The sequence below is a fragment of the Dromiciops gliroides genome, chromosome 6 (genome assembly GCF_019393635.1).
Source record: "Dromiciops gliroides isolate mDroGli1 chromosome 6, mDroGli1.pri, whole genome shotgun sequence".
In the NCBI taxonomy this organism is placed as follows: Eukaryota; Metazoa; Chordata; class Mammalia; order Microbiotheria; family Microbiotheriidae; genus Dromiciops; species Dromiciops gliroides.
Genome location: NC_057866.1, coordinates 248,279,443 through 248,306,828, shown reverse-complemented (window position 1 = coordinate 248,306,828; position 27,386 = coordinate 248,279,443). Strand labels below are relative to the sequence as shown.

The window sequence follows — 27,386 nt, the reverse complement described above, 5'->3', positions numbered from 1 at the left end:
CCAGAGCTTCCCAGTCAACCCTACTGCTATTTGGTTTTCATTAAGGCAGAAAGAATCTTCATATTACCAAATTTTACTTGAAAACTGATTTTTCTTTAGGAGCATATTCATGCTTAGCCTCTATCAGGTTGTGAGAAACCCTCCTAGGAGGAACTTAAAGCTTGGTTAAGCCCAATGAAGACACATTTTTCTTGAGTTAGAACGTTTTCAAAAGGAGAATGGAGAATTCTACCTGCAAGGCTAAGGACACAGGTCTGGGATAGGGACTGGACCTGTGATTTTACTGTTAAAGGGAATTTCTGAGGGTGAAAATACCCTTTACCAATACAAGTCAGCAACTTCTCTACTAAGACATAAAGTAGGGCAGCTAGGGGGTGCAGTGGATAAAGCACCAGCTCTGGAGTCAAGAGGACCTGAGTTCAAATCCGGCCTCAGACACTTAACACTTACTAGCTGTATGACCCTGGGCAAGTCACAACCCCAATGGCCTCACCAAAAAAAAAAAAAAAAGACATAAAATGATTTCCCCAGGGTCATATAAGTGATATGTGCCAGAAGTAGACCTGAGCCCTTCTTGAACCTAGGGCAGAGCAAACCAAGAAACTTCTCCCAAGCCGAAAAGACAGAGCAGCTTACATACCGGTCTTCCATGGATGCTCTCATAATACAACAAAGATTTCTGCAGGGCCACTTTCTCAGCAGCAATCTGCTCTCTGGTCATGTCCTATGTGGTGGAGAAAGGAAAGAAAAATAACATTAATAAATATTTTGGTGTCCTTATTTAAATTACTTCCTCAAATAAAAACCTGAGATACTTATTATTCCATCAGTTCTCTCATCCCATAGCTTATTCTGGAATTGGCTACTGTTGGTTCTTTGAACAAGATGCTGTCAGAATACAATATTACAGTATCACTATCAATAATGAGCAGCTAGTGAGCTCTGAGGGCAGCTGAATGGTGCAGTGGTTAGAGAGCACTGGGCTTGGAAGCTTCGGGTCATGAAAAGTAGGATACCACAAACAACAATAATAAAATGAGCACTGAAAGTACTTCATCCTAATGAAGAGTCAAGTGAAGACAATATTCCATTTCTAATTGGTTGGAGGGTTTTTTTTTGGGGGGGGGGAGGTGAGGCAATTGGGGTTAAGTGACTTGCCCAGGGTCACACAGCTAGTGTCAAGTGTCTAAGGCCAGATTTGAACTTGGGTCCTCCTGAATCCAGGGCTGGTGCTCTATCCACTGTGCCACCTAGCTGCCCCTTCATTTCTAATTGGAATGATTCTGCTTAGATCTAAGAGTTTTGACTGCCCTTATTTTATCACAGAGAATCACCAATTGAGTTGTAACACAAATATAAACAGGAAAAACAATCTAGACCTGAAAGGGATGATCTAATCCAGTCTTCTCATTTTACAGATGAGGAGAATGAGGTTCAGGGAGGTTAAGTGAGTTGCCCAAATTCAGACAGGTAGTATCAGAGGTTGAATTTGAACCCAAGTTCTCTCACTTCAGAACCAGAGGTCTTTCTACTATACTGTCCTGCTTCACTTAACCCAATGAATTTCTTTGCACAAAATTTAGAATGCAAATTGTTGATTTTGCTTTTTCAATAACAATAACTAAAATCAGCTAAAGTTATGGTATTAGTCAAGTTAAGAAGCATTTATTAAATTGTTAGGTGCTGTGCTAAGTGCTAGGGATACAAAAAGAAAAAAATAGTCCCTGCTCTCAAGGAATTCACAGTCTAATGGGGAGAATTCAGTTGCATAGTAGCTTGGATAGAAGTTCTATATAAGAATAATCATTCTCTACTCGCTACCATTTCTGTTATATATGCCACATTTTTTACATTTCGGCATTTAAGGCTCCACTTCAGGGTAGTGCAGAATACAACTGGCATGGCTATATAGCAAGGACTCAATGCACATTTTTCCTCCCTCACCCCCATACCTTAATGTCCTCAGGTTGGTTGGTCTCTGTTCGCTTCTCTTGTAACTTCTTCTGAATAGATTCCAGGGTAGCTTCAACAGTAGGTTTCATTGCCTTATCTGCCATCTCTCGCTTCTTATCTTCCTTCTCCAACTGAGAGCCAAAACTCTTGGGGAGCGTGTTGCTTCGTTGCCGCATCGGGGGAACTAGTTCTTCGGATATCTTTAGCTTTGATTCTAGTTAGAAAGAAACAAGGAGAGGCAGAGTCAAGATGGCAAGGTAATAGAAGTATAGCCCAGGCCCCTACCACACCTTTTCCCTAAACCTCTAGGAAAAAACCAAACCAGGGCAGCTAGGTGGCACAGTGGATAAAGCACCGGCCCTGGATTCAGGAGTACCTGAGTTCAAATCCGGCCTCAGACACTTGACACTTACTAGCTGTGTGACCCTGGGCAAGTCACTTAACCCCCATTGCCCTGCAAAAAACAAAAAACAAAACAAAACAAAAAAACCAAACCATGACATATGTGAACCAGAAATAATCCTGCTTGGGAAATCCAAGAAAACAAATCACAGCAAGTCATTTTTCCAGTGCCGTTCAGCACAAGGAGGCAGACAGAGAGGTTTACAGACACTGGAGATGGCATCGGGCCAGGAATGCAGAGGATCCCAGCACCCAGGGACTGAGAGATGACCAAGTGGTGGAAGAGGTTACAGAGGGTCCTTGAACTAGTGCAAGGTATAAGAATGGGTGCTATCTTGCTATTCTGTCACTTACTATCCATTTCTGGGAAACAGATCCATGGTGAATTGAGAGGGGAATTGCACCTAGGGATGGCAGAAAGGTCATAGGCCCTAGCTGAGTACTGAATGAGTTAAGAACAAATAGAAGCTGTGTAATTCTGATCCGAGAAGCAAAGCTAAGACTGAGTTCCAACTTCCAGCCTTGTCTAATTTTGGTAGTGAAATACCCAAGGCAGGAATTCCAGACCAAAGGGAAACAAACCTGCAAAGCTTAGACCTGGAGGCTAGTGAGAAGACTTTGCCCCGGGTCACACCACTCTGGAAGCACTAACATTTGCAGGTCCTCAGCTTGAATTGTCCCTGAGATCTTGGAATAACAGGGCTCTCAATATCCCAAGAAAACAGCAGAAGGACTAAAGAGGTCAAAAGTTCAGCCCAGACATTCTTCCTAGCAATTTGCAGAGCCCAGCCCTAAGAAAGAATTCCAAAGTAAAGAATTACACTATAAGAATGAGCAAACAAACAAAAACATCCCACCATAAAGAGGTGTTATTGTGACAGGGAAACTTGACAAACCTAGGAGAGAATGACTATAAAACATTTTCAAGCAAAATCCCAAAACCTTGCTTGGGCACAAATTCAATGGGAATTCCTGAAAAGACAAAGAAAAAAAAAAAAGCTAAAAATTATTTTAAAAATCAAAAGAGCATTGGAGAGGGGAAAAAGTGGAAAAGAAATAAAGAAAAATAAAAGAAAAGAAAAAGGAAAAGAAAAAGAAAAGGAAAGAGAATTTGTTTGCATGTTGTCTCCTTGATTAGATTGCAAGATCCTTGAGGGCAGGGACTATCATTTGCCTCTTTTTGTTTCCCTATGGCTTAGTATGAAGTTTGGCACGCAGTAGGTACTTCATAAATGTTTAATTCAAAAGTACCTTGGAACAAGAGAGACAAAATCCTATCCAAGAAAATAACTCTGTGAAAATGAGAATTTATCAAATAGAAACTCCATGAGATAGCAAGAAATATCCAATGCAAGTCAAAAGACTAGAAAAATAGAAGAAAATGTATTATATCTCATAACAGAAACAAATGACCTGGAAACCAGATTGAAGAGAGATAATTTAAGGATCAATGGACCACCTGAAAGTTATGATCAAAAGAGAGAGAGACTGGACATCATATTTCAAGAAATCATAAAAGAAAACTCCACAGATCTCTTAGAAGCAGAGGTTAAATGGGAAGGATCATCCAATGGCCATCTTTGAAGGAACCCTTAATAATGAAAACTCCCAGAAATATTATATCCAAAATTCAGAACTTCAAACTCAAAGAAAAAATTCTTCCAGTAGCCAGAAAGAAAGAATTCAAGTACCCAAGAAATCACCATCAGGACCACACATGATTTAGCAGCCACTTCAATCAAGGAGCAAAGAGTTTGGAATGCGATATACCAGAAGGCAAAATATCTAGGTTTACAGGCAAGAATAATTTACCCAGAAAAACATAATCCTATAGGTGAAAAAAATTGGATCTTTAATGAGAGTAATTCCAAACTTTCCTGATGAAGAGACCAGAGATGCATAAAAAATCTAAAGTGTAAACACAGGAGGAGTCAAGAAAAGAATAAAAAAAAATAAACATGAGTGAGTAACCATAAAATATTCAACAAAGATAAGCTGTTTACATTTTTATATGGGGAGATAAGACATATATACTCTCAGAACTCTATCATCATTAGGGATCATTGATGAAGTTTAACCAGACAGAAGGCCTGGGAGTGGTTATGTTATGGTTTGATTATCTTAAAAGAACAATGGAAAGGGAAGGAAAGAGGAATACAATGGGAGAGGGGGAAGTGAGAGAAAGAATAGAAAGAAATTATCTGACATAATTGGGGCACAGAGTTAGAAGTCTATAAAGCAAGGAGTAGGGAGTAGGGGCAGGGAGCATGAGATACTTGAACTTTACTCATCTGAACTGGCTAACCACCCACATACAAAGTACAGAAATACATTTCACCTAAGAGAAAAACAATAAGAAAAGGGGTTAAGGGAAAAGGGAAAATAAAAACAAGAATAGATTAAGGGAGGGAACAGTTAGAAGTATAATAAACTTTTAAAGGGAGGAAGAGACAGAAAGGAGGAAAAGTATAAAAGAATAAGATAGAGGGAAATATACAATTAACAATCATAATTGTGAATGTGAAAGGGATAAATTCATGCATAAATCAGAAGAGGATAGCAGAATGGATCATAAACTAGAATTCAGTAACATGTTAATTAGAAGAAACACACTTAAAACAGAAAGATGCATAAAGAATTTGAATAAGGGCATTAATTATGATCTCAGACAAAGCAATAGCAAAAAAAAAAGGAGTCCTAATTAAGAGGTAAATAGGGAAATTACATTTTGCTGAAAGGCACTATAGACAATGAATTAACAGCAATACTAAACATATATGTACTAAATGGCATAGCATCTAAATTGTTAAAGGAAAATTTTAAGTGAATTAGTTATAAGGAAAACTACATAGTAAAACCATAATATTGAGGGAACACAATTTACCCTTGTCAGAGATAGATAAATTTAATAAAAAAATAAATTAAAAATAAAGGAAGGAAGTGAATAGAATTTTAGAAAAGTTAGATATGGTAGACCTCTGTGATAGACCTCTGTAGAATAATGAATAGGACTAGAAACAAGTATGACTAATCTCAGGTGAGCATGGCACCTTTACAAAAATAGAGCATGTATTAGGGCATAAAAATGTTACAAGTACATAAAAAGAGAAGAAAAAAGGACAAGAATGAATAAGAACCAATGCCTTACAGACATAAATTACTATTTCTGTCCTTAGCAGGTGGCCTGGTTCCATTTCTCTTTCTCAGGCAATTTCTAATTGCAGGAATGGGTTGAAAGGTTTAGATTGAATAATTCAGACATGTAAACCCTTGATAGTGATAAAAAAATCTCTTGGATTACTTGGGGATTTGCATTGGCATGAACCTCTGATATAGCTTTAGTTAGCTCAACCACTGAGCTAAATAACTTAATATCCAATATTTTGTTAATGTACTGCTTCTATTGACATAGAACCTAGTCATCAATAATTTGGTAGGGAGTCTTTGAGTGTAGTTGTACCTTAAAAAAATTCTCCTGCGGCCAACCTGGCAATGGGCACTTTCAAATTAAACTACGCTTGCCCTCAGATATCAAATACCTTATAGTACTTGACATTTTGCTAATTTGATAGGACCTCCTAGAGCTTTAATTTCATTGGTTTAACCTCTGAGAACCTGGGATAACCACACAAGACATAGAAGTTGAGTCCTAAAAGAAGAGGATAACTAGGATTTAGTAAATCAAATGCCTTCTTTAGAATTTGTTGTCTTAGCAGAGCTACATTTTCCTGTGATTGGGCTTCCTTGGGAAAATGGGGGGCGAAGACTATATGACAAAAATGTCATCAGTACCCCTTAGGAATCCTAGCTATCTGGTTTATCTTTGCTTTGTTTTTTTGAGTGAAAAGCATGATTCCATACTAGGATAGCTATATAGTTTGATTTTACCTTTTAGCTGCTTCCGGAATTTTGCAAGGTCATTTGTCCATTTCAATACCTCTGGATTGGCTGCTTTGTCACTATGGGAAGGCTGAAAGAAGAGAGTCTAGATTGAATATTTTTAAGGTTGGGAAAAGAAATAGAACTGTTTATTCCATCCATTGCATTTTAAAAAGGAAAAGGAAGATGAAGTACATTTACAATGTAGGAAATTACATGTGACCAAATCTAAGGCAACACAAGACTCTTCTGGCATCTTAATGAGCTATAATTCACCTGGCTGCTGTTTAATACAATGATTTTATGATCCTTTTTATCTACTTATATAGAATAAGAAGCATAGCTCTACAGAAATGTGTTACCTTTGTAAGTAATTTTCAGCCTTAATATGTTTCTAAGTGTTTTGGTCTATTTAAGGAAGTACCAAAATATAGATCAAAATCATGGCAGTTGCTTTCCCATATTTATCCTGATTACTAAAAAGGTTAGAGCTAATAGTTCTTTTTTTTTTTTGAGAATGTATTACATAAATTTCAAAAGAAGACAATATTGAATTCTTTTAACCAAATGTGAGATTTTATTCAGTTATATTTTTCCCACTTTTTCTCTTTTGGCTTCTCACTAACAAGGAATAAAGTTTCTAGTTTGTTATTATAATGTTTCTAGTTCATCACAAATTTTGGATGGATTTGAGAAATCTTCCTAGGAAGTGCAGATGAATTATACATTGTATTACTAATATAATAAGGATGAGAGTTGATTACGTCAATGAAGCAGATCACTTCACCCCACTTAAAGTAACCTATAAGACACAACACTTCCTCCATACTTGAGTCAGGTGACAGCACACATCAAATGAATCAATCAGAAGTTTGAATTAAGTTCAATCAAGGCATTTCAAATGCATATGATAGGAAGTCTGTTAGGATTTATTTAGAATAGGATTGAAGGGACTTCATTATCTGCTGTGGGGCTTATATCAAATGAAGAAACTATTTTGGATAGAGAGATTGGAGTTTAGTGGTGGAAATCTCTAGCAAAACCTTAATGGGAAGGAATGCTTTGGCCTCCCCGTTCACCTTGGCTGGAGGAAGACCTTGTGAACTTTGGAGGAGCAGCGGCTTTGGACTTATCATTGGTATATTAGAAAGCCGTGGGACAGAAATGGCCAGCGGCAATATTCTCAGGAGCTCAGCACAGACTGGATATGATCAATAAAGGCAGATTCAGGGCTCCACCAGGAAGGAGTAAAGCAGAAAATCTACACCATTCCCAAGGGAAATATTGAGGACTTGAGCAGAAGGATTTCCAGGAGTTATATGTAAATATGAGTCTGATTTTCCTTGTTTTATTGGTGGACAAATGTGTCAGACTTTTGGATGGATCTTTTATATGAACAGTTCTTACAATACCATCTTAGCAGATACTACTTTCTAAAAACTAATTAGTCTGGGGCAGCTAGGTGGCGCAGTGGATAGAGCTCAGGCCCTGGAGTTAGGAGTACCTGAGTTCAAATCCGGCCTCAGACACTTAACACTTACTAGCTGTGTGACCCTGGGCAAGTCACTTAACCCCAATTGCCTCACTAAAAAACAAAAACAAAAAAACCCAACTAATTAGTCTAATAGATATTAACTGATAATTATGAAAGGGAAGTATACTGGGACAGGGAGGGCTCATTAACTATGGCTGATGAAAACTGATCTCCAACATTTCAGGCTTAACCCTAGTACTCTGAAGGGAGAAATAGCAACCACCTTCTGGAGATTGGACCAATTCATGTAAGTGGCGGTTGAAAGAGTAACTCCAGATTACATGCTATACTGTCCACTTCATTTTTTTTTTTTTAGTGAGGCAATTGGGGTTAAGTGACTTGCCCAGGGTCACACAGCTAGTAAGTATTAAGTGTCTGAGGCCAGATTTGAACTCAGGTACTCCTGACTCCAGGGCCGGTGCTCTATCCACTGCGCCACCTAGCTGCCCCCTATCCACTTCATTTTAAAACTAATTTTCTAGTATGGAATCCACTAAAATATATATATATATATATATATATATATATATATATATATATATATATTAATTTGAGGATCTTGTTTCTGTTGTTGCTGTTCCCACTTCTGTCAACAATGAGTTGGAGGTAGAGAGAAGGGAGAGGTATATGCAGAATCTCACCCTATATTTCCTTTCTTCTTCAAATCTGTCTTCAAACCTTCTGATCTTCTTTTTAAGGTTCTGAATCCTCCGAGTTAGCTGTGCAGGTGTTAGGTCTTCTTGATCCTCATCATAAGATCCCAAAGAAGAGCTTCTTCTCCTATTGGGAGCATGAAAAAAGGGTTCCATTTGGGGGTATTGAAATTTAGGGACAGTGCATGCCAAAGGGCATACAGTCAAAGTTCTATTTTTCTCTGTTCCCTTGAAAGAAATGAAATTAATTATTAACTGTGCGGCCTTAGGTATATTTCCTACTATTAAATGGAAATGATTACTCTTTTCATGCCGTCTTTCCCTGTCTCACAGAGGACATGGTGGCTCTTTCTCATTTTTGCTTGGGTGTCTTCTTAGGAAAAAGAGGTATTTAAATCAAATTCTGATGATTACACTTGGCCACATTCCAATCTGGTTCTAAAGGGTTATGACTAATAAAACCTGTGTTCTCATGGGGGAAGGGAGGTCAATCTCTTGGTGAGAGAAAGATTTTGGAATGGGTTTCATTTAGGAAGAAGGGAAACAATAGGAGATTACTTTTTCTGAACAAGGAAATGAAGAATTCCATGTTTGTTCATGTTATCAAAGAGCTTCAACTTTTTTTTCTCTTTTTATTAATATTTACTAGTCACATTGTAAAAACCTTCACTCCCACCCTTTCTAACGTTCGTGGAGATGATACCTATGATCATCAGCAAACCAAAGTATACCTCATGAAAGAATGTGAATTGGGGGGGGAAGGAGGCACTTCCGTGTCATCCAGGTACTGCTGGCTCTGCCCATAAGCATAGAATCGAGGGGACAGCATGGGATCACTGTCTTCATCTAGAAGCTGGCGAATCAGGCGCCCTGCCTGTGGGGAAAGGCGGGCTTCATCTGAATCAATGCTGTCACACTGCCATGAGGAGAAAGTAGGAATGGGCTCTGAAAATGAACAGGGGTACTGGGTTACATTTGATTGTAAGAATACTTTATTCCTCAAGTTACATCTGCCTCATCTGCCTAAAACAACTACCTGTATTCAAAGAACTTATTCGGTTTTGGAGATGGTATTCAGTAAATACTAATCCAATTTACTGTTAAGTTTATTAGTTTTCACCTACCTTTCCCTGTGTCCTGAAAAGGATCTGAAGAATCTATTCAGTAAACAGACTAGATCACTGATCCCACATTATCTCAAAGAGTCCAAAATTCTCACAGCAGCACTATTTATTGTACCAAAGAACGGGAAACAAGGTAGATTCCCATTGATTAGGAAATGTTTAAACAAATTGTGGTATATGAAAGTCCTACACTATGATAAGTATTTAACATGAAGAATTCAAAGAAGTATGGGATGGCATATGAACTGATTCAGCGTGAGGTAAGCAGAAATAATATACACAATGACTACAACAGTGTACAAGCAAAGAATAAAAAACCCAAACAAAGCTATATGCAACTCTGGCTCACATCTATAGGGTAAACTGATGCGATAGAGCCTGGATTTGTAGGGATTTTGCCCCTATGAAATAACTCATGCTATACCCCCATTTAGAGAGCAGAACTCTCCAACCATGAGCTTTCTCTTCCAGACCCTCTACTAAGAGGGGACCCTCTCTCCTGGGCTGCTCTAATTGCTCTCTCACTCTCATAAACAACGGACAACAGGCAACCAAAGAGAAGATCAGTCACAGATGTGTATAAAATTGTTATTAAAAATCTGGCAAATGTAGTCTTCCAACAATATTAAAACAATAACAATAAAGTAGAAGGCAGGGGAAGGGTAGGGATTATCCTTTCCTTGTTTTCTCTTAGTATCCTTCACAATCATGCACCTCTCTGCTCGTTCATGCAGAGGTTATCACTCAGCACTCTGGGGGAAAAAAAAAAAAGGAATTGCAGATATCCTGGTCATTGGCTTCCAGAGTTGCACTGCTGCTCACATTCTTTGCTCGCTCACAGCTGTTCTCTCCTCACGTGGCTCATGAGCTATGGTTGTCCTCTAACAAAACTTTGCATCCTCCCCTATTCGAGGGCTGATTTCCCATTAGTTTCTTTTCTTCCCAAACTGGAAAAACTACAATTCCCGGAGGGTTTTGTGGCCAGCCTTCCCTTTGCCCTGAATGATTATTTATGTGATTATAGTGGGGGAAGATTTGAGAAAATGCATTTCCTTCCTTTCTTTGCAGGGGTGGGGAGGACTGTGGGTAGGGAATAATGCAAATAATGTTAGCAATGGTAGATAATATTGGGTTGGTTTTTCTGAGCTGCTTCTTCCCTCCTCTCCCTTGCTTTTTTTCTCCTCCCTCAACCACTGATGTCCCAAACATATTGTTATGTACCTACAGGCCGAGGAAGTGAAGAAGGACATGCTAGATTTCCATCAGGGATGGCAAGGTTACTTCAAGATGAATGTGGCCAGATATAATAAAGACAGTGACTGTGATGCCTTTGTATTACAATATTGCAACTACCTGACCCTGTCTTAGCTCTTCTCAGGACACGGACAGACTTTGTGAGCAAATCTACAAGGAGCTGGGTCACTACAAATTCACTGTATGAGCCTCAAATCCCTAACCCTATGTGAAAGCTGGAGAACACTGTCCCCTCTCTTACCTGCAAAAATCTATCCCTTTTTCTTCCTGGATCCCTTGTCTCCCTCATACACTTGTTTGCTTTTCATATCTAAATGCTTCTCTTGGTTTCTTACAGGGGATGGTTTTTGTCACAAGGGATGATTCAAAGGAACAGGAAATGTTCTGAAATTAGAGTAATATCTGAACAAAAGATTGTCAATAAAACGTTTAAAAATAAACAACAATAATATTAATAAATGACAGGTAGCATGGCATATTAGATAGAAAATTAACCTCAAAGTAAGAAGGACCTTGGTTCAGGTCCCATCTCTGATATATACTAAATCTGTGCCATCGAGCAAATCTTTTAACCTTTTAGTGCCCCAGGCACAATGCTGCTCTCAGATCTGCAATGATCTGCATTGGTATAGAAATCTGCTCTGTATACTGATCAAATCATAGCTAGTCAAATAGACAGAGCAACAAAGAGACAGACAGACAGACAGACAAAGGATGGATTATAAAATAAAACCAGGGTAGAGCAGTGATGTAAATTTTTAGTTCTTTTGGGAGGCAGCCTTCATAAAGACAGTATAGTCTTCACAAAAAGATAATCAAATGAATTGCCACTTGCTGGGATAAAAGTATGTGCCAAAAAAGGGTAGGAAAGAAAGAGATAGTCCTAATAGCCAAACAAAACACAAGTACAACTATCTTAACCTTGTGAAGGTCAATTTCCTTGAAGAGTCTTGACGGTTCTCTGGCTTCAGGTCCTTAATTTATTGGGTTTTTTTCTGCTTAGTCCTACAAGGACTAGTGTCCAAATTATGGACTTTTAATTTGTAAATTTATAAGTGAGCTCTCGTTAGGCTAATGACAAAACAGAAATTAGTTGCAAGGAGTTGGGGGATGCTCACAGGAAAGTCTTTTGTCATTTTGATGGAGTTACGGGGTGTAAGCCTTTCTGGAAGAACATCTAAGAGGTCACTCCAGTTTGTAAGTCTACCTATTGACAACTTGCTGAGAGGACTCTGGCCTAGTTTCTAATGATTAGGGTTAGTTACATCCAAGATGGTCACTGGAAAGATCATAGCATGGGAAGAGACTTTGTTTTAAAGATGAGGAAACTGCCTGCCTAGGGTAATACAGGTAGTAACTGTTAGAAGGAGAATTTGGACCCAGGTTCCCTGAATCCAGAGCCAATGTTCTTTTACTATACTATGCTGCATTAGTTCTTTGCCCTCTTTCAGTACCAGTATTCAGGGCCATGCAACTTCCATGTGACTATTTGAAGGTAGCCCTTTCTAGTTCTTATTGGGTAAGGATTATGTAAGGGTACAGGCTTCCCCACCCCGAGCACCCAGAAAACTTGATCAATGCTGGTCTAGTTTATGAGCAGGGAAAGGAGAAAAGGATGTCCAGAAGAGACAGAGCTTAGTTACAAAGCTTGCCTTTGTAGATCACAGAATGGGGCAGCTCCTTTGATAGTGGGTTTTATCTTTCTGAATCCCAGCTGCTATCCAATCATCTTGGAGCCAACCACAATCTCTGCAAACCAATCAGGAGTTCTGTGTTCTCTCTGTAAGATACCCTCTCAGATGTTTCCAAACAAAGGACCATGCCTAATTTCACCAAGTTGATTACCTATTGAAATTGAATTGGACCTCTCTAGATCAACTCCTGTAGTTTTAAAAAAAAGAAAAGATCCCAAAGAGCCTCACCATGACAAAGGACAAATCTGTATATTTGTCTTATGAACTTCAAAGAAAAACTTCTTCAACATAGATTCCCTTCTCTGACCATATTTTATATGTATTTAGCTGCATACTATGAAAATGACCAGAAGAAATCATATGGTGTGTTAGTTTTTAATGACTGATAGATAACCTATGAAATATCCGAGACTAGCTTCTACAGTAATTACTTCATAACTTTGTAATGTTCTTTGGGCATTTGTAAATGTGACCACAGGACTGTAATTCTTTGACCTTAAGTTTCAAATTGTTTTTCAAATCACAGAGGCACTTGCAAGTTTGGGTGACTTTGGTACTAGCAGATTCTTGAAATGCACAAAAGCTTTACTCAATGAGAATACATTGTTTGGAAAAGAAAATGATTAGTTTGATAAATATAGATTATTCTCTGTTTCATAAAAGGAGACTAAGGCAGAATATAGTATTGACTGCAGTTTGTTTTCTATAATGCTCACAAATAAACTTATGACTAATAAGGCATAGTGTACATGAGATTTCATTCTGTTGTAGACTTTGGCCTACAGTGTAATACAATGATCCAAAGCCATACAGACCAAAGTGTAAACAGGTCAAAACTGGGCAAGCTGGTTTTTCGTTCTCAGTGAATGAAGTATTTTTAGTTTCCTTCTTAAAAACAAAGATGACATGAGGAAGCTGGGTGGCACAGTGGATAGAGCACTGGCCCTGGATTCAGGAGGACCTAAGTTCAAATTCGACATCAGACACTTGACACACTTACTAACTGTGTGACCCTAGGCAAGTCACTTAACCCCAATTGCCTCACCAAAAACCAAAACCAAAAACAAAACAAAGATGACACAAAAATTGTGAACTGTTAGATTGCAGTTATCCAAGGGATGGATGAATCCTTATTCATCAGTGTATCACCCAGAGCCTGTCACAGTGCTTTGCCATAGTAGTGCTCAATAAAGCGTTAGTTGATTTGAAGAAAGTAGAAAAGGAGGAGGAGGAAGATAGGGGAGCAAAATTTCAAAAGAAAAATTAATGTTTCTGAAAGAGGTACTATCAAAATTAGTTAAGACTATTCTTTGGGTGTATCTAAAAAATCTTTATGTTCAATAATAAAGCATTTTGTTTTGAGTAATGCAATACAGAGAATGCCTAATCAGGAGAAAGAAAAGGTTAAACAGTAATGCGGCAATTACTTAATTCCTGGGCAGTGCTGGAGCAAAACAACCCAGGGGGAGGGGGGGGGGGAAGAAGTTTATCAGGGACAGAGGGCACTGGCAGAGGAGAAGCTGGCTGTTTATATTGGCATGTGGACATGCTAGTTGGTTTAAAATTTCCACTTAATAATGGTGGCATGATTAGTGTTGAAAAAGTGCTAAATCCTAAATCTTCTAATTTGCTGTGGGAGAGAGACAGGACAGGGAGAAGAGAGACAGACTGAGATGGCCAGACAGACTGAGACGGAGAGAGGGAGACAGATTCTATCATGCCAAATATATGATTATTTGAAGTTATCAAGATAACCACTATAATAAAAATATCAGACCAGTATATATACTGCTTTTATAACTAAAGAATTTGCTAAGGCTAACTGAGGATCATCTATTTACCATTAGATTTAGTCATTTACTATAAAATAAAAATGTGTCTTTATGATGTCTACTGTGGCTATGCACAGGTTTGAGATAAGATATACACAGCAGTCAATTCCAGACATATAGGTATATTTATTCATAAGGCATATAATACCAGAAAGGTGTTATAAATGAAACTCTCTTCTTAAAAATAACATTACCAAACTGTTATGTGTCTCAGTTATAAGAAACAAGAACAACTGTTTTATCATTAATCAGCTTTGTAGACCAAGCATGAAAAGTCCATCTGCTATGCAGCATGTGATAACATTGAAAAAGTGTGAATCAGAACACAAAAAGAGGTACAAACACATTCTCCTCCTTTTAATCTAGATAAAATTTAATAAAGACTCAAATATTGGTTCTTGTTTAAGGGGAAGTTTCCATACTCCAACCTCAATTAATCAATATGAGGGCATAATGAAATTTTAAATGTGTAATCAAGATAGGCTACACCCAGTGATCTCTTTAGAAGGTATAAACCTCCTTGATTCGGTCAAGAAAGAAATAGCCGATAGGATGACATAATGGGCTGGCCAGCTCCCTGGGGGTTTAATATAGCAGGAGGTTTGTTGTTTGTCCTTCTCTTATTTTTTTTTTTAATTAAAAAATTTTTTTGCTTTGTTTTGTTTTTGTAGGGCAATGAGGGTTAAGTGACTTACCTAGAGTCACACAGCTAGTAAGTGTCAAGTGTCTGAGGCCAGATTTGAATTCAGGTCCTCCTGAATCTAGGGCTGGTGCTTTATCCACTGCGCCACCCAGCTGCCCCCATGTTTATCCCCCTTTTAGAAGAAGACCAATGATGTCATGGGGTGAATTGGATTTAAGGGAGGCAGAGTTGCACAAAGTCATCAGTCTCCCTCTCTTCCAGAGTCATCCAAGACCAGTGGCAAAGACAAAAGTCAAGATGTCTTGGCAATGGCCCCAGATGCAGTGGGTGATCTTGGTATCTTCAATGTCTGACCAAGCTCTAAGGACTACACAATATCTGCTACAGCATCTGCCTGCCCTATGGGATAAATCTTCACATAGACATCCCTCTAACTCACCGACGGGCAAGCCCTCACACCAGAGGTGCTACTCCTCCCAGAACACCCCATATGTCTCCTATGGGGGTATTTCAGTAGTGGAGTATCTTTAGAGAACTCCAAATTTGGGAGATAAAGATTGGGGGGGGGCAAGGGGGAAAGAGAGTTATGGTTTCATGTCATCAGAGATATTGCATGAGTAAGAGACAGTGAATCCATCAGAGATACAGAGAATAAATACAGATAGACTGATAGCAAAACATATCCACTTAAGGGAGGTAGTGGCCTTAGAAAGCATGATGCTTTGCACCATAAAAGACTTCCACCTGGAACCAGGAGTAGTGAGTTTCTCCTTAGCCACACATATCCTACACAAAGGCATCACCATCATTGTACTCTAAATTTGAGGCCACTTTTCAAAAGGATCAGTGTGTAATAGTGGAAGTTTGTAGCCTTGACTCAGTGGGAGAAGGTGGCAAAGATATTGTTTAACAATTGTTTTGACCATGTTACATTAGTAAATATGCTTCATAAAAGCTATTTCAGTCTGGTCCATTGATTTTTTTTTTTTTTAGTGAGGCAATTGGGGTTAAGTGACTTGCCCAGGGTCACACAGCTAGTAAGTGTTAAGTGTCTGAGGCCAGATTTGAACTCAGGTATTCCTGACTCCAGGGCCGGTGCTCTCTCCACTGTGCCACCTAGCTGCCCCAGGTCCATTGATTTTACTCAAAGTGATTGGGGCTTATGAGTCACACTACTAGAAATCCAGCCGTTCACAGTTACCCTAAGAAGAATAGCTCTCCATCACCCGGGTACTTGGCCTGTCAATTTGAGTGTGTTGAAAAAGTAGTCCTACAGGGGGTGCTGCATTACATAATACAGCTTAAACTAACTGCATGACAGACTAAGATCATTCTCCTCCTGTCACTCAGTATCAAATATTTTAAGAATGCAAGGCTATTTAATTACATTTTTACATAGAAGCTTAACTGTGAAAGCAAGATAAGGCAAATGTAGCACCTGGCAGTCTTTACATACATTTTTAAAAAGGGCGAATGAATGAAGTGGAATGGATTTTGAGTTTCAAAATGAATTTTTAATCTTATTTCAGTAAAAACAAGGAACTCAAACTTGTTTTATTATTTAGATCAGAATTCCTAAGTACATACACAGCTCACACCAGCAAGTTGTTTATTATGTGTATCTGGCTACATCTAAGTTAAATGTTTTTCAATATAAAATTCACCTGCCTGATAGCAGCAGTAGTAGATTGGATAGAGGAGAGGAAAGACTGATGAGCTTGTCATGGGGAAAATGGGGTAGGGGGTTTGGGGAGTGGTAGGCGTAGGGGTTTGGGGTCCTTAGGAATTCCTCTTTAAAGAATTACACCCTCTTGCACACAAAAGCAGGTAGAATAAGATAATAGTTTATTTCGGGGCTGAGGAAGGGAAAGGGAAGGGAAGGGAAACCATGAAAGAAGTCCTTGGACTTCTCATGGGGAGAAGGCATGGCACAAAGCATGGCTCTGAGATACCAATCTCCTCCAGCAGGAGACAGGCAGGTACTTTTGTAGAGGACTGATGGGGCTGACCATCTGACTGGAAAGTTCCTTTAGTGAGGGAGGACCATCCCCCACTGGTGGTGGCTGGAGGAATTGGGCACGGGGTGGCTACAGATCTCTGAAGCCATCTCCCTAGGACACAAAGGCAGCAGCCACACCTAATCTTATCGCCCCAGGGTTGAGGGAGACTAGAATGAAGGGTGGGGATCTCGGAGCTAGCTCAGTCTGATTTGGTTCCACTTATCTTTCTAGGCGTGTCTGTCTTCTGGTTTAGTTTCTCAAGGAGAAGGTTATTTGATGTGCCCCAGAGAACTTCTGGGCTGCCCTGGGCCCATAACAAGCTGCTGGGGAAATTGCAATTGATCCATTCAATTACAAGAATTCTGGATTTGGGATCAAGGGATTAGAGTTCAAATCCTAGACACTTGTGTTATGGCCACCCACGCCCAGGCTGGTCACAAAACTCTCTGGGATTTGTAGTTCTTCCCAATTTGGGAAAGAGAGAACAGCAAGACAAGAAGGGGTAGAGGTTTGTTCATGCAGAGATAAATGGGGGGGACTCTAAAAAAGGAGAAGGGAGAAGTGGCGGAGATCCCATGGCAGTGGTGCAACCAGAGCAGCTGGTGCCAGCCACATCTGTAGTTCCTCTCTAAGACCAAAAAGCATGCCGTCTGTCCAAACGGACACGCTGGTAAGTGCATGTGATTATGTGTTCTACTAAGGACACTGACCCCAGTAGTAGGAAGCCAGCTGGCCCTTCCCCGTGTCAGCCTTACATCTGTGATTTTCTTAAATTCATTGTTAAAGAATACATTTGCCAGATTGAATCTGATTTCTCCTAAATACTGGTGGCCAATACTTTCCTTATGTTGTTAGGTATCCCTCTGTTCATAGCATGTGGGCACTATGGGACCCCCAGTGGAGATCCTAGCACAAGTCTGAGGGCTCCCCTTCTTGTCAGTTGTTAGAATTTTTCTCTATAATTGGGGACATAAGCATAAACCATTTCATAAAAATCCTTCTAGGGGCAGAATTATGATGAATTCTTGCCTATTTTATAAATCTGCCTCATCGACAGGAGTCAAGGTCACAGTATGACATTATATAACTCCTCTAGGGTTTCATTTCACCCAAATCAGAAGAGAATAAAGGAAGTTGAAATCATTCATGTTTCAGATAAATGGAATAACCAAAGGCTAACATTTACAAAGTTAAAGTATTTGCTGGTGGATATATTTCTACTTGGAATAGTTGTTACATTGATCCCACTGAGGCAGGCTTACAGTCAGTTAGTAAATAAGTATTTTTATGTCCCTGCTATATGTCAGGAACTGTGACAAGCATTGTAGATACAAAGAAAGGCAACCAAACCAACCAACCAATCCCAGGTTTCAAGGAGCTCATAGGGAGCTTCATGGGGAAGACAACCAGCAAATAACTAGGACAAATAAGCTATAGATAGATAAACTGGTGATAATAAAGTCTGGCTTTATCCACTTGATGTCTCATGAATGTGCTAACAGTGCAGTTTATACTGGGTCTAGATGTGGCCACACCATGGACCAGCACATCCAAATATTTCTCTGCCTCCCACTGGGCCTGTCCAAAGCATCTCATTCCCCACCCTTATTGACACTTCTAGCACCCCACACCCATTGAGGCCAGATGCCACCCTTGTTATGACCTCATCATGATGGGTTGATACCCATTTTTGTAGGCTGTACCTGTCACAAGAGTCAAATGATTAATTAATTTGATGGGAACCTGGGGAAAATCTAGTGTCAGCTTTATAGCCCAAACTCCTCTGGTATCATCCTGCTAAATAAGTTAGTGAGATAATTAAGGGAGATCATGTAAAAGGTAAGGGGTTAGCTGGGACTCAAAGGAAATGAGAGGCCAGGAGATTGAGATGAAGAGGTCAAAAAAATTCCAGGCATGGGAGATAGCAACTGGACATTTCTGGAGTCAGAAGACAGCGTCTTGTATGAGGAACAGCAAGGGGGTCAGTGTTACTGAATTGAAGAATGTGTGGAGGGGAGTAAGATATAAGGAAAATGGAAAGAGGTGTGTGTGTGTGTGTGTGTGTGTGTGTGTGTGTGTGTGTGTGTGTGTTAAATATTATGAAGAGCTTTGAATGACAGGATTTTATATTTGATCCCAGAAATAACAAGGAGCCCTTGGAGTTAACTGAATAGGGTCTGCCCTATGTTTTAGGGAGATCAATTTGAGTGGAAGATCAAGTTTAGCAGAGGATGGGCTGGAGTGGGGAGAACATTAAGACAGGGAAGTCAATCAGCAGACAATTGCAATAGCCTTTGCATAAGGTCATGAGAAACTCCACCAGGTTGGTGGCAATGTCAGAGAAGAGAGGGGGCCTATATGAGAAATGTTAGGAAAACAGAATTGACAGAACTTGGCAATTGATTGGAAAGGGATATGAGAGAATGCTTACTTAGGAAAGAATTCCTATTTAACTACTTGGAAAATAAGAAAGTAGTCTGGAACATATTACACTTAGACCAAGATCTTATTTCATATTCCTCCCTGGGTTGTTGTGAGGATCAAAAGGGATAATATTTGCAAAGCACTCAGCACACAGTAGGTACTCTATAAGTGGCACAAGTAGGCACTATAGTGGTAGTTTTGACTGACATGTTCTTCATGGGTCACAGGGGAAGTTCATACCAGGGTGCTACAAACTTTTAGCAGGCCCTAATCCAGCTGTCCTCCTTGACCGAACTTTTCAAGCTCTAGATCTGATTTATCCTCAGGTGGAAAGCCAGTAGATAGTTCATTTAACTGGAAACTCTACGGGGTCAAAATGAGAGAGCTGTTGGCCAATCTCTGGACATATAGCCTCAAATCTAGTTACTCTTCTCTGAGCTGAAGCACAATTCCAGGTCTAGGCTCAGAGGGAGAGAGCTACATGCTTCCCCGCTATCTGAACTCCAGGGCTGAATCCATGATCACCCCCAGAGCACAGAGCAAGAGAGCAGTTGGTTCGCTCTTGTTTCCTAGTTCCTGACAATAGTTACTTGCTTGTGGGCTGAATTTGTGATCTTGGGCTGGAAATAACCCACTGTGGTTTCTCCTAAGATTTCCCAATCCCTAATGATTCTTTTACTCTTCTAAGATTTATTTGGATTTGCTGTACTATATTTGGATTTCCTCCTCTGCCATTTTGTTGGTCTCTGTTTGAAAACTTTTAAACAAGATCCTGTCGAATAGACTGTAGCAATTTAGCCAAGAAATCATTCGTTATGAAAAAGTTAGATCTATACGAGGGATTCAACATCAGGAAAGCAATTGCATAGATAATCAAATTAAAAATAAAAACATCTCAAACATGATTATCAACAGATGTAGAAAAAGTCTTTAACAAAATATAATATTCGTGAAAACTAAAAATCTTACAAAGTAATGACACAGAGGGGCTTTTTAAATACCATAAATATGAAAAAATTTTAAAACCAGGTTTATTAGTTGGAGGAATACTTTGTACTTATAGATGCACTAGGCCAATGTAATAAAGATAGAAATACTATCAAAGTTAATTTACAGTTATAATGGGATATCAAACTACCAAAGGGATATTATACAGGACTTGAAAAAATAATAATAAAATTGATTTGGAGAAACAAAAGATCACAAGAAATAATGAAGAAAGGTAGATATTAATGGGGAATAGCACTCAAATTTTTATAAAGCAGTACTTATCCAAACCATAAGGTATTGAGGGCAGCTAGGTGGCCCAGTGGATAAAGCACTGGCCCTGGATTCAGGAGGACCCTAGTTCAAATCCGGTCTCAGACACTTGACACTTACTAGCTGTGTGACCTTGAGCAAGTCACTTAACCCTCAGTGCCCCACAAAAACAAAAAACAAAAACAAAATACCATTAGGTATTGGCCAAAAAATAGAAAAACAGGTTAATGGAATCAGAAACAAGAGAACTCAATAATTCTATGTTTGAAAAATCTGAAAACATAAATTACTTAGGAAAGAATTTCTAATTTAACAGAAGAACGGAAAAGTAGTTTGGAAAACATTAGACTTAGACAAAGATCTTATGTCATATGCCTCAATAAAATGAAAATAGATACATGAGTGATTACTAAAGATGATGCTGTAAAAAATTAGAAGAGGAATCATATTTCCTTCAGAGATGTGAGTGGATATTGATTCTTAAACCACACAGGGGACAGAATCAAGAGATAAAATAGGTATAATTTATTCAATTGAAAAAAATTCATAAACAAAAATTGCATCTAGCATAAGAAAGGAACAAGTTGAAAAGAAAAAAAATCTTTATATCAAATTTCTCAGATAAGAGTTTAGACAACTTACAGAAATATATAAAACTAAAAGCCATTCCTCAATAGGTAAGTAGTCAAAAGATATGTATCTCTCAAAAGAAGAACTGTAAACCATTAAAAATTATATAAAATACTGCTCTAAATCACTAATAATAATAATAGAAATACAAATTCACAAAATCCTGAGGTATAACTTCATACCCAGAAAAAAAGACAGGCATACTGGCATACTAATGCATTGTTTGCACAGTTGTGTATAATCGTACCATAAAGAAATTTGGATTTATGAAAATAAATATGATGTTTATATTTATGTTCACAACCTTTGACTCAGACGTTGCATAACTAGGCATATATATCAAGGAGGTTACAGACAAAAACAAAAGCTCCATATGCAACAAAAGTGCAGTTGGGCCTGCATTCAGGAAGGCTTGAATTCAAATTTAGTCTCTAATATTTACTAGTTGTATGATCCTGGGAAAGTGACTTGACCTCTTTAAGACTCAGTTTCCTCATTTGTAAAGTGAGGATAATAATAACACCAACTCTAAGGGTTGTTATAAAGATCAAATGAGATAGTATATGGAAAGAACTTTGCAAACCTTAAAGCACTTCATAAACGCTAGATCTTATTATTCATCATCATAATAAACATGTATAGTAGTAGCATATTTTGTAGTAAAATATTTGTAGAAACAAAACAGATGCCGAGTAATTGGGGAATGGTTAAACAAATTGTGTCACATGAACGTAATGGAATATTACTGTGCTTCATGAGAAAATGAATATAATGAATATTGAGAACCATGGAAAGATTTACATGAACTCGTGTGGAGTAAATTAATCGGAGCCAACGAGAGGGGAGCACAATTACTATATTAATGAAAACGGAAAGAACCACAAAAAGAATTTTTAAAAGAATATTGCAAAATTATAAAAACAAGTTTGGCTCTAAAGAAAATATATGAAAAGAAACTTCCTCCAATTCCTTTTCAAAGTCGAAGGGCGGAGGGGGGGGGGTGTCCACAGGTTGGTAGGTGGGTCTGTCTGTCTGTCTGTCTCTCACTCTCTCTCACTCACACACACACACACACACACACACACACACACACACACACACACTTTTTTTTGGCTGAATGTTTCTATTCTTTTTCTTTGTAAACAAATTATTTGCTATAAAGGATAGCCCTCTGGGAAAGGAAAGAGGAGAAATACAAGGAAAATTTAGGTGACATAAAAGATATTAATAAGATATTAGTAAAATTTTATTTTTAAAAAACAAAAAGTAAAAATTGGGATACAGAAAGAAAGAGAAGAAAGAGAAGAAAGGTAGGTTCTGGCATCAGAGGAGCTGGGTTCAAGAATCTCCCATTCTTACTACCTGTGTTGTATTAACTTGGACAAGTCACTGAACCACTTTGAGCCTCTGTTTCCTCATCTGTAAAATGATGAAATTGTTCTAGGTGGCCTCTGTGGTACTTCCAGCTCTAGAGTCTAGATCAGTGATCTTAGGATCCCAATGATGCAACAATCCTAAACTCTTTGCATAAGGTGATAAAGTCATTTTGGGGATAACCACAGCTTATTGTCTCTGGATAAAATGTCATATTCTCCTTGTGCTGGAAGATAGTGCAAGTTTATGCTTACCTAAGATAAGAGCAAGGTAAATTACATCCAGTTAAGGAGGTGGGAAAAAAAAAACAAAAACCAACCACCACCCTCCTCTCTTCCAGGGTGAATTATTAAGCCACTGGTTGATGTTTGGAACAGGGACAGAAAAATCCCATGACACAGAAGGGCTTTCCTCCCTTCCCCCTTTCACTCTAATGAAACAGGTAGATTACCATATTTTGGAAACTCCAAAACAAGACATTCTTTTTTGGGAAAGGTTTAGTTTTTAGCATTTGTTAGTATTTTGACAGAGGAAACTTATTGCTGCTAGATTTTTTGTTTTGCCATCTCAGCCAAATGAATGACAAGAAACATATCTGGTTATTTCTAAACAAAATGCAGTTGTACCTGGGTTAAAGAATTCAGATCCTGAGTGACAAATTGAACAAAAGCCTGCAGTTTTTGCTTTATCTTCAGAGTATCAGAACCAGACAAAATCACACCTTAGATGTGAGTATTGGTTAAGAGCCAAAGGGTTATGTTCCTGAAAAGGACATGCAGAGTAAGAAGTGTTTTGTTTTTTTTCCCCCACCTCCCCACCTCCCACTTCAGTGAAGTCATGGATGCATGCTTGGCCTGGCTCTTTTTAAATCTTCTTTTATTCTGTCTTCTAGGATAATTAACATGTGGAGTACTTGTGGTTGGATAAGGGAATAGGGGGATCACAACACAGAGAGGGGGCTGTTTTAAGTAATTTTGATTTGTAACATCTCTCTCATTCATGTCATAACAAATCACTCTATGCTGGGTCATTCTTCTCAAAGATACAAGCCTAAACCTTTCTTCTCTTCTTTTTCCTATTAAATATATAATATATGCCATCCAAAGTGAATTCTCTCATTTGTTCCGTCTCTCTTAGTCTCCCTGCTTCTGTCTCTGTCACACACTCACACACTCACACACACACACACACACACACACACACACACACACACACACACACACACACACACACACACCCTCCACCACCAACACCACAAAGAGATATGGCCATACAAAAATTCCTCAACAATATGTATAATTAAGGTGCTAACTGACCTCTAATCTCTTAATATCAGCATTAACAATCACTTGCAAACAAGTTTTAAAATTTTACTCTGATTATTTAAATGAGGAACTTTAAACTCAGCATTCTATTTGCCGAGTTGCTGTTTATTAAATAAAAGAAAAATACTATACATTAAACTTTGAAGCAAAGAGAATTAGTCTTTCTGACAGAATTTTAGATCACTACATTCTCAAATGAAAGTCATGAGGGAAAAGAACTTGGCTCTGTTTGTTTGAGAGAAAGAAGAAGTACCTATCTCAGGAAAGTCCTGCATTATCTGACCTTGCTCTCTTTAAATACTCTCACTCTATCTTCTAGTATTGTTCAAATGTGTAGTTCTCATGGATGCACAAGGCAACGGGTGATTGGAGAATAACAATGCTGAGTAAGATCTGCTCTTCTTCGTATTGATTTAGAATTTTATTTAACTTGGATGTGCTTTAAAAAATAGTTTTTTTTTCTTCCTTCTGGGAATGAGGGGGTCTCATGAAGAGGAGGAAACAGTTTACTGGAATGGTGGGGGGGAGAAAACGCCATACTATAAAAGGAATAAATAAATAAATGCAGGCTGCCTCGTCAGTCTCCTGAGCTGCAATACAGTACGTGCAAAAAAAACATTTTTCAGAAGTAAACGGAATATGCAGATGACCCGACACTGGGAAATATCATCTGTGACACATTCTTGCATTCCGACCAAAACAGATTTTCTATCATTTTAGGTCATTTAAACATAAGTGCAGCTATTCCTGTTCAGGCACATCTTTCCTCCCCTGTGGTAAGCACATGCTATTTGAATAAAAATCAAGGAAACGGCGCACCACTGTACCTTGCCAGCTGTTCTCATTACACAAAGTGTTCAAGTCCAACTGAGGCATTTCAGTGACAAAGCTATCTTCCTGGACATCCGTGTCTTGGTTCCTCGGGAGCTTCGTTTCGGGTAGGCTTGGATGTTCCTGAATCTTCATGGTGAAGATCTGCAATAACACCCACGCAAGATTGTAATGCACAAGAGAAAGCAAAAGATGCCTGCAAGGTCTCTTCCTCTAGCTCGAAAGCTTTCAGATAGTAGTTGCACGGAGTGCAAACACAAAAATCAAAATCCTTGCTAGACGAGCCCCCCAGATGCCACTTCTAGTCGCTTGCCCTGGCATCTCATGCACCCGTATTCTTTTCCTTGAACTTTTCCTTCCGTCTAAAGCTACGTGAAGCTTCTAAAGCGAAAGGCAGCTCATATTGATAGCTGAATGCAGCTGACAGTCATGAATATTGATTGTGGGGAAGGGAGGAGGGGAGGGAGTTGGTAGTTTCTTAAAGGAGGATGCCTCCTCTAGATTGTAAACAAACAACAACAACAACAACAAGAAACCGCTTTCCCTGTTGCTAAGGCTGCAGTAGCAGTAACACGGGCTCTTTTCAAAGCCGACTTGCTTACCCCTAAGGTAAACAGCCCCGGACGGCTAAGATCCTGGGCTGGGAACAAGCAAGCTTTTACGCAGGCCGGGCTGGCTTAGCTCAATTAGTGCGGGCGAAACTGCAGGCTGCCCATTCTCTGATTTCCTCTACTTGTTTTCTAGCTGGGCGTGGGGGAGAACAGGACTATTTATGGAGGAGCTCGGGATTAAAGCAATGTTGCGCAAATTTAAATGGTAGTGGGGCTTGGCGTATCAGTTGGAAGCAGTGCAGAATCTGGGCAGGAGCCAAAACTGCAGAGGCCGGCTTTCTCTTTTCTTTCTTTTCTTTCCTTTTTTTTTAACCCCTTCTAATAAAAGTAAGGAGCTGTCAGGCCACTGATGAATAATTTATATCTTGCAACATGAAATTGTCATTTGTTTCCACTACTATTCATCCACTGACTATTCCATCTACCTTACCTTTATCATAATGAAAAATATCGTTTGTACAGAAAAAATGTACATTCGATTTTCTTAAGGCGATTTCTTTAACTAAAAGGATCATACCTAAATCAAATACTAAAAACAAAATCTGGAAAACAAAAATAACTCACGATGAATGTTTATATATTTAAAATAAAACATGATTTTGCTTGATAAGCTACACTTAACCATCCAATACACTTTTAACAGTGCTAGTGGAATAAAGGTTCTTATAAATACATTTGCAGAAAGTGGTTCATGAGAATTAATATTTTCTTTAGTGAAATAGACTATGTTCAGATCATATGTGTGTGAGAGAGGAGAGAGAGAGGATGAGAGAGAGAGGGAGAAGGAGAGAGAGGAGGAGAGAGACAGACAGAGACAGGGACAGAGACCATAGTAATCAGACAGAACTGTCAAATGGACCCCACAGCAAAACAAAGAAAGGCATACTCGTGGGCGATGTCAATTGTTTATTCTATGAGCTGATTTCAAAATGATCTGGGATAATTTGACCAAATATGATCCCTAGGCCAACTGAAAAATGAGCAGAGAACCAGGACTAACATACTATGTTATATACCATTAATGGTTTCCTTGATGATGTGTAAAGCAAATTAGTGTTTTCTCAATAAAGGGAAACATACCTGTTACATTAGGATATATTCATTAAAATTAAAACAAGTAGTATGTTTTTGTTGTTTTTTTTTTCAGAGTATAGTATCTTGTTTATATGAAAAGACTTTTGCAGTCAAAACAGCACTATCCAAGCTAATACTGAAGAAACATGCCACAGAGAATCAGAAAAATATTTTCTATTTGTTTTTGGAATACACGGTGTGTCGGGGAAGAGTGAGGAGGGAAACACTGTGAAGCCACAACGATTTCAACAAAATAGTGAAGTTCTGTGGGAAATTCCCAGAGCTCTTTATTGGCTATTTATTTTATTGTAATCTACTTTGGACTGTCCATAAAAAGGCAGCTGGGGCATGTTGGGAAGTGAACCGGCCTTAGGGTCAGAATACTTAATTCTAAAACCAAATACTGCCAATGACAAGCTGTGTGACTGTAGCCAAACTGCATCATGCCCCTGAATCTGACTCCTTACCTGTAAAGTGGGCATAATAATACTTAACCTGATGTGCTCACAGTGTTATTGTTCATCTTAAATGTGAGAATGTATGCTTTGTGACCAAAAGATCTTGGATGCTAAATTTAGAACTGAAAGGTATCTTAGAGGCCATCTAGGGCAACCCCATTATTTTATTTTATTTTTTGTGGGGCAATGAGGGTTAAGTGACTCACCCAGGGTCACACAGCTAGTAAGTGTCAAGTGTCTGAGGTCGGATTTGAACTCAGATCTTTCTGAATCCAGGGCCAGTGCTTTATCCATTGCGCCACCTAGCTGCCCCCGGATCCCCATTATTTTATAGATGACGATACTGGGGCCCACAGTGATTTAAGGTCACACGGTGACAAGTAGAACTTGGACCCACGTTATGTGACTCCAAAGACAGTTTTCTTTCCAAT

The 27,386-nt window shown here is 38.8% G+C and overlaps 1 protein-coding gene across 1 annotated transcript in view; it reads right to left on the bottom strand.

Annotated features, from left to right (window-relative positions):
* Positions 1–27,386, bottom strand: part of FAM13A (family with sequence similarity 13 member A) — a 121,504-nt gene that overhangs the window by 25,122 nt on the left and 68,996 nt on the right. Inside the window, exons 7-12 of the mRNA XM_043970634.1 lie at positions 24,809–24,956; positions 9,153–9,366; positions 8,410–8,548; positions 6,244–6,325; positions 1,953–2,167; positions 641–724 (exon numbers count right to left, since the gene is read on the bottom strand). Of these exons, the coding sequence (XP_043826569.1) occupies positions 641–724; positions 1,953–2,167; positions 6,244–6,325; positions 8,410–8,548; positions 9,153–9,366; positions 24,809–24,956 (882 nt within the window). The remainder of the gene's footprint in view (positions 1–640; positions 725–1,952; positions 2,168–6,243; positions 6,326–8,409; positions 8,549–9,152; positions 9,367–24,808; positions 24,957–27,386) is intronic.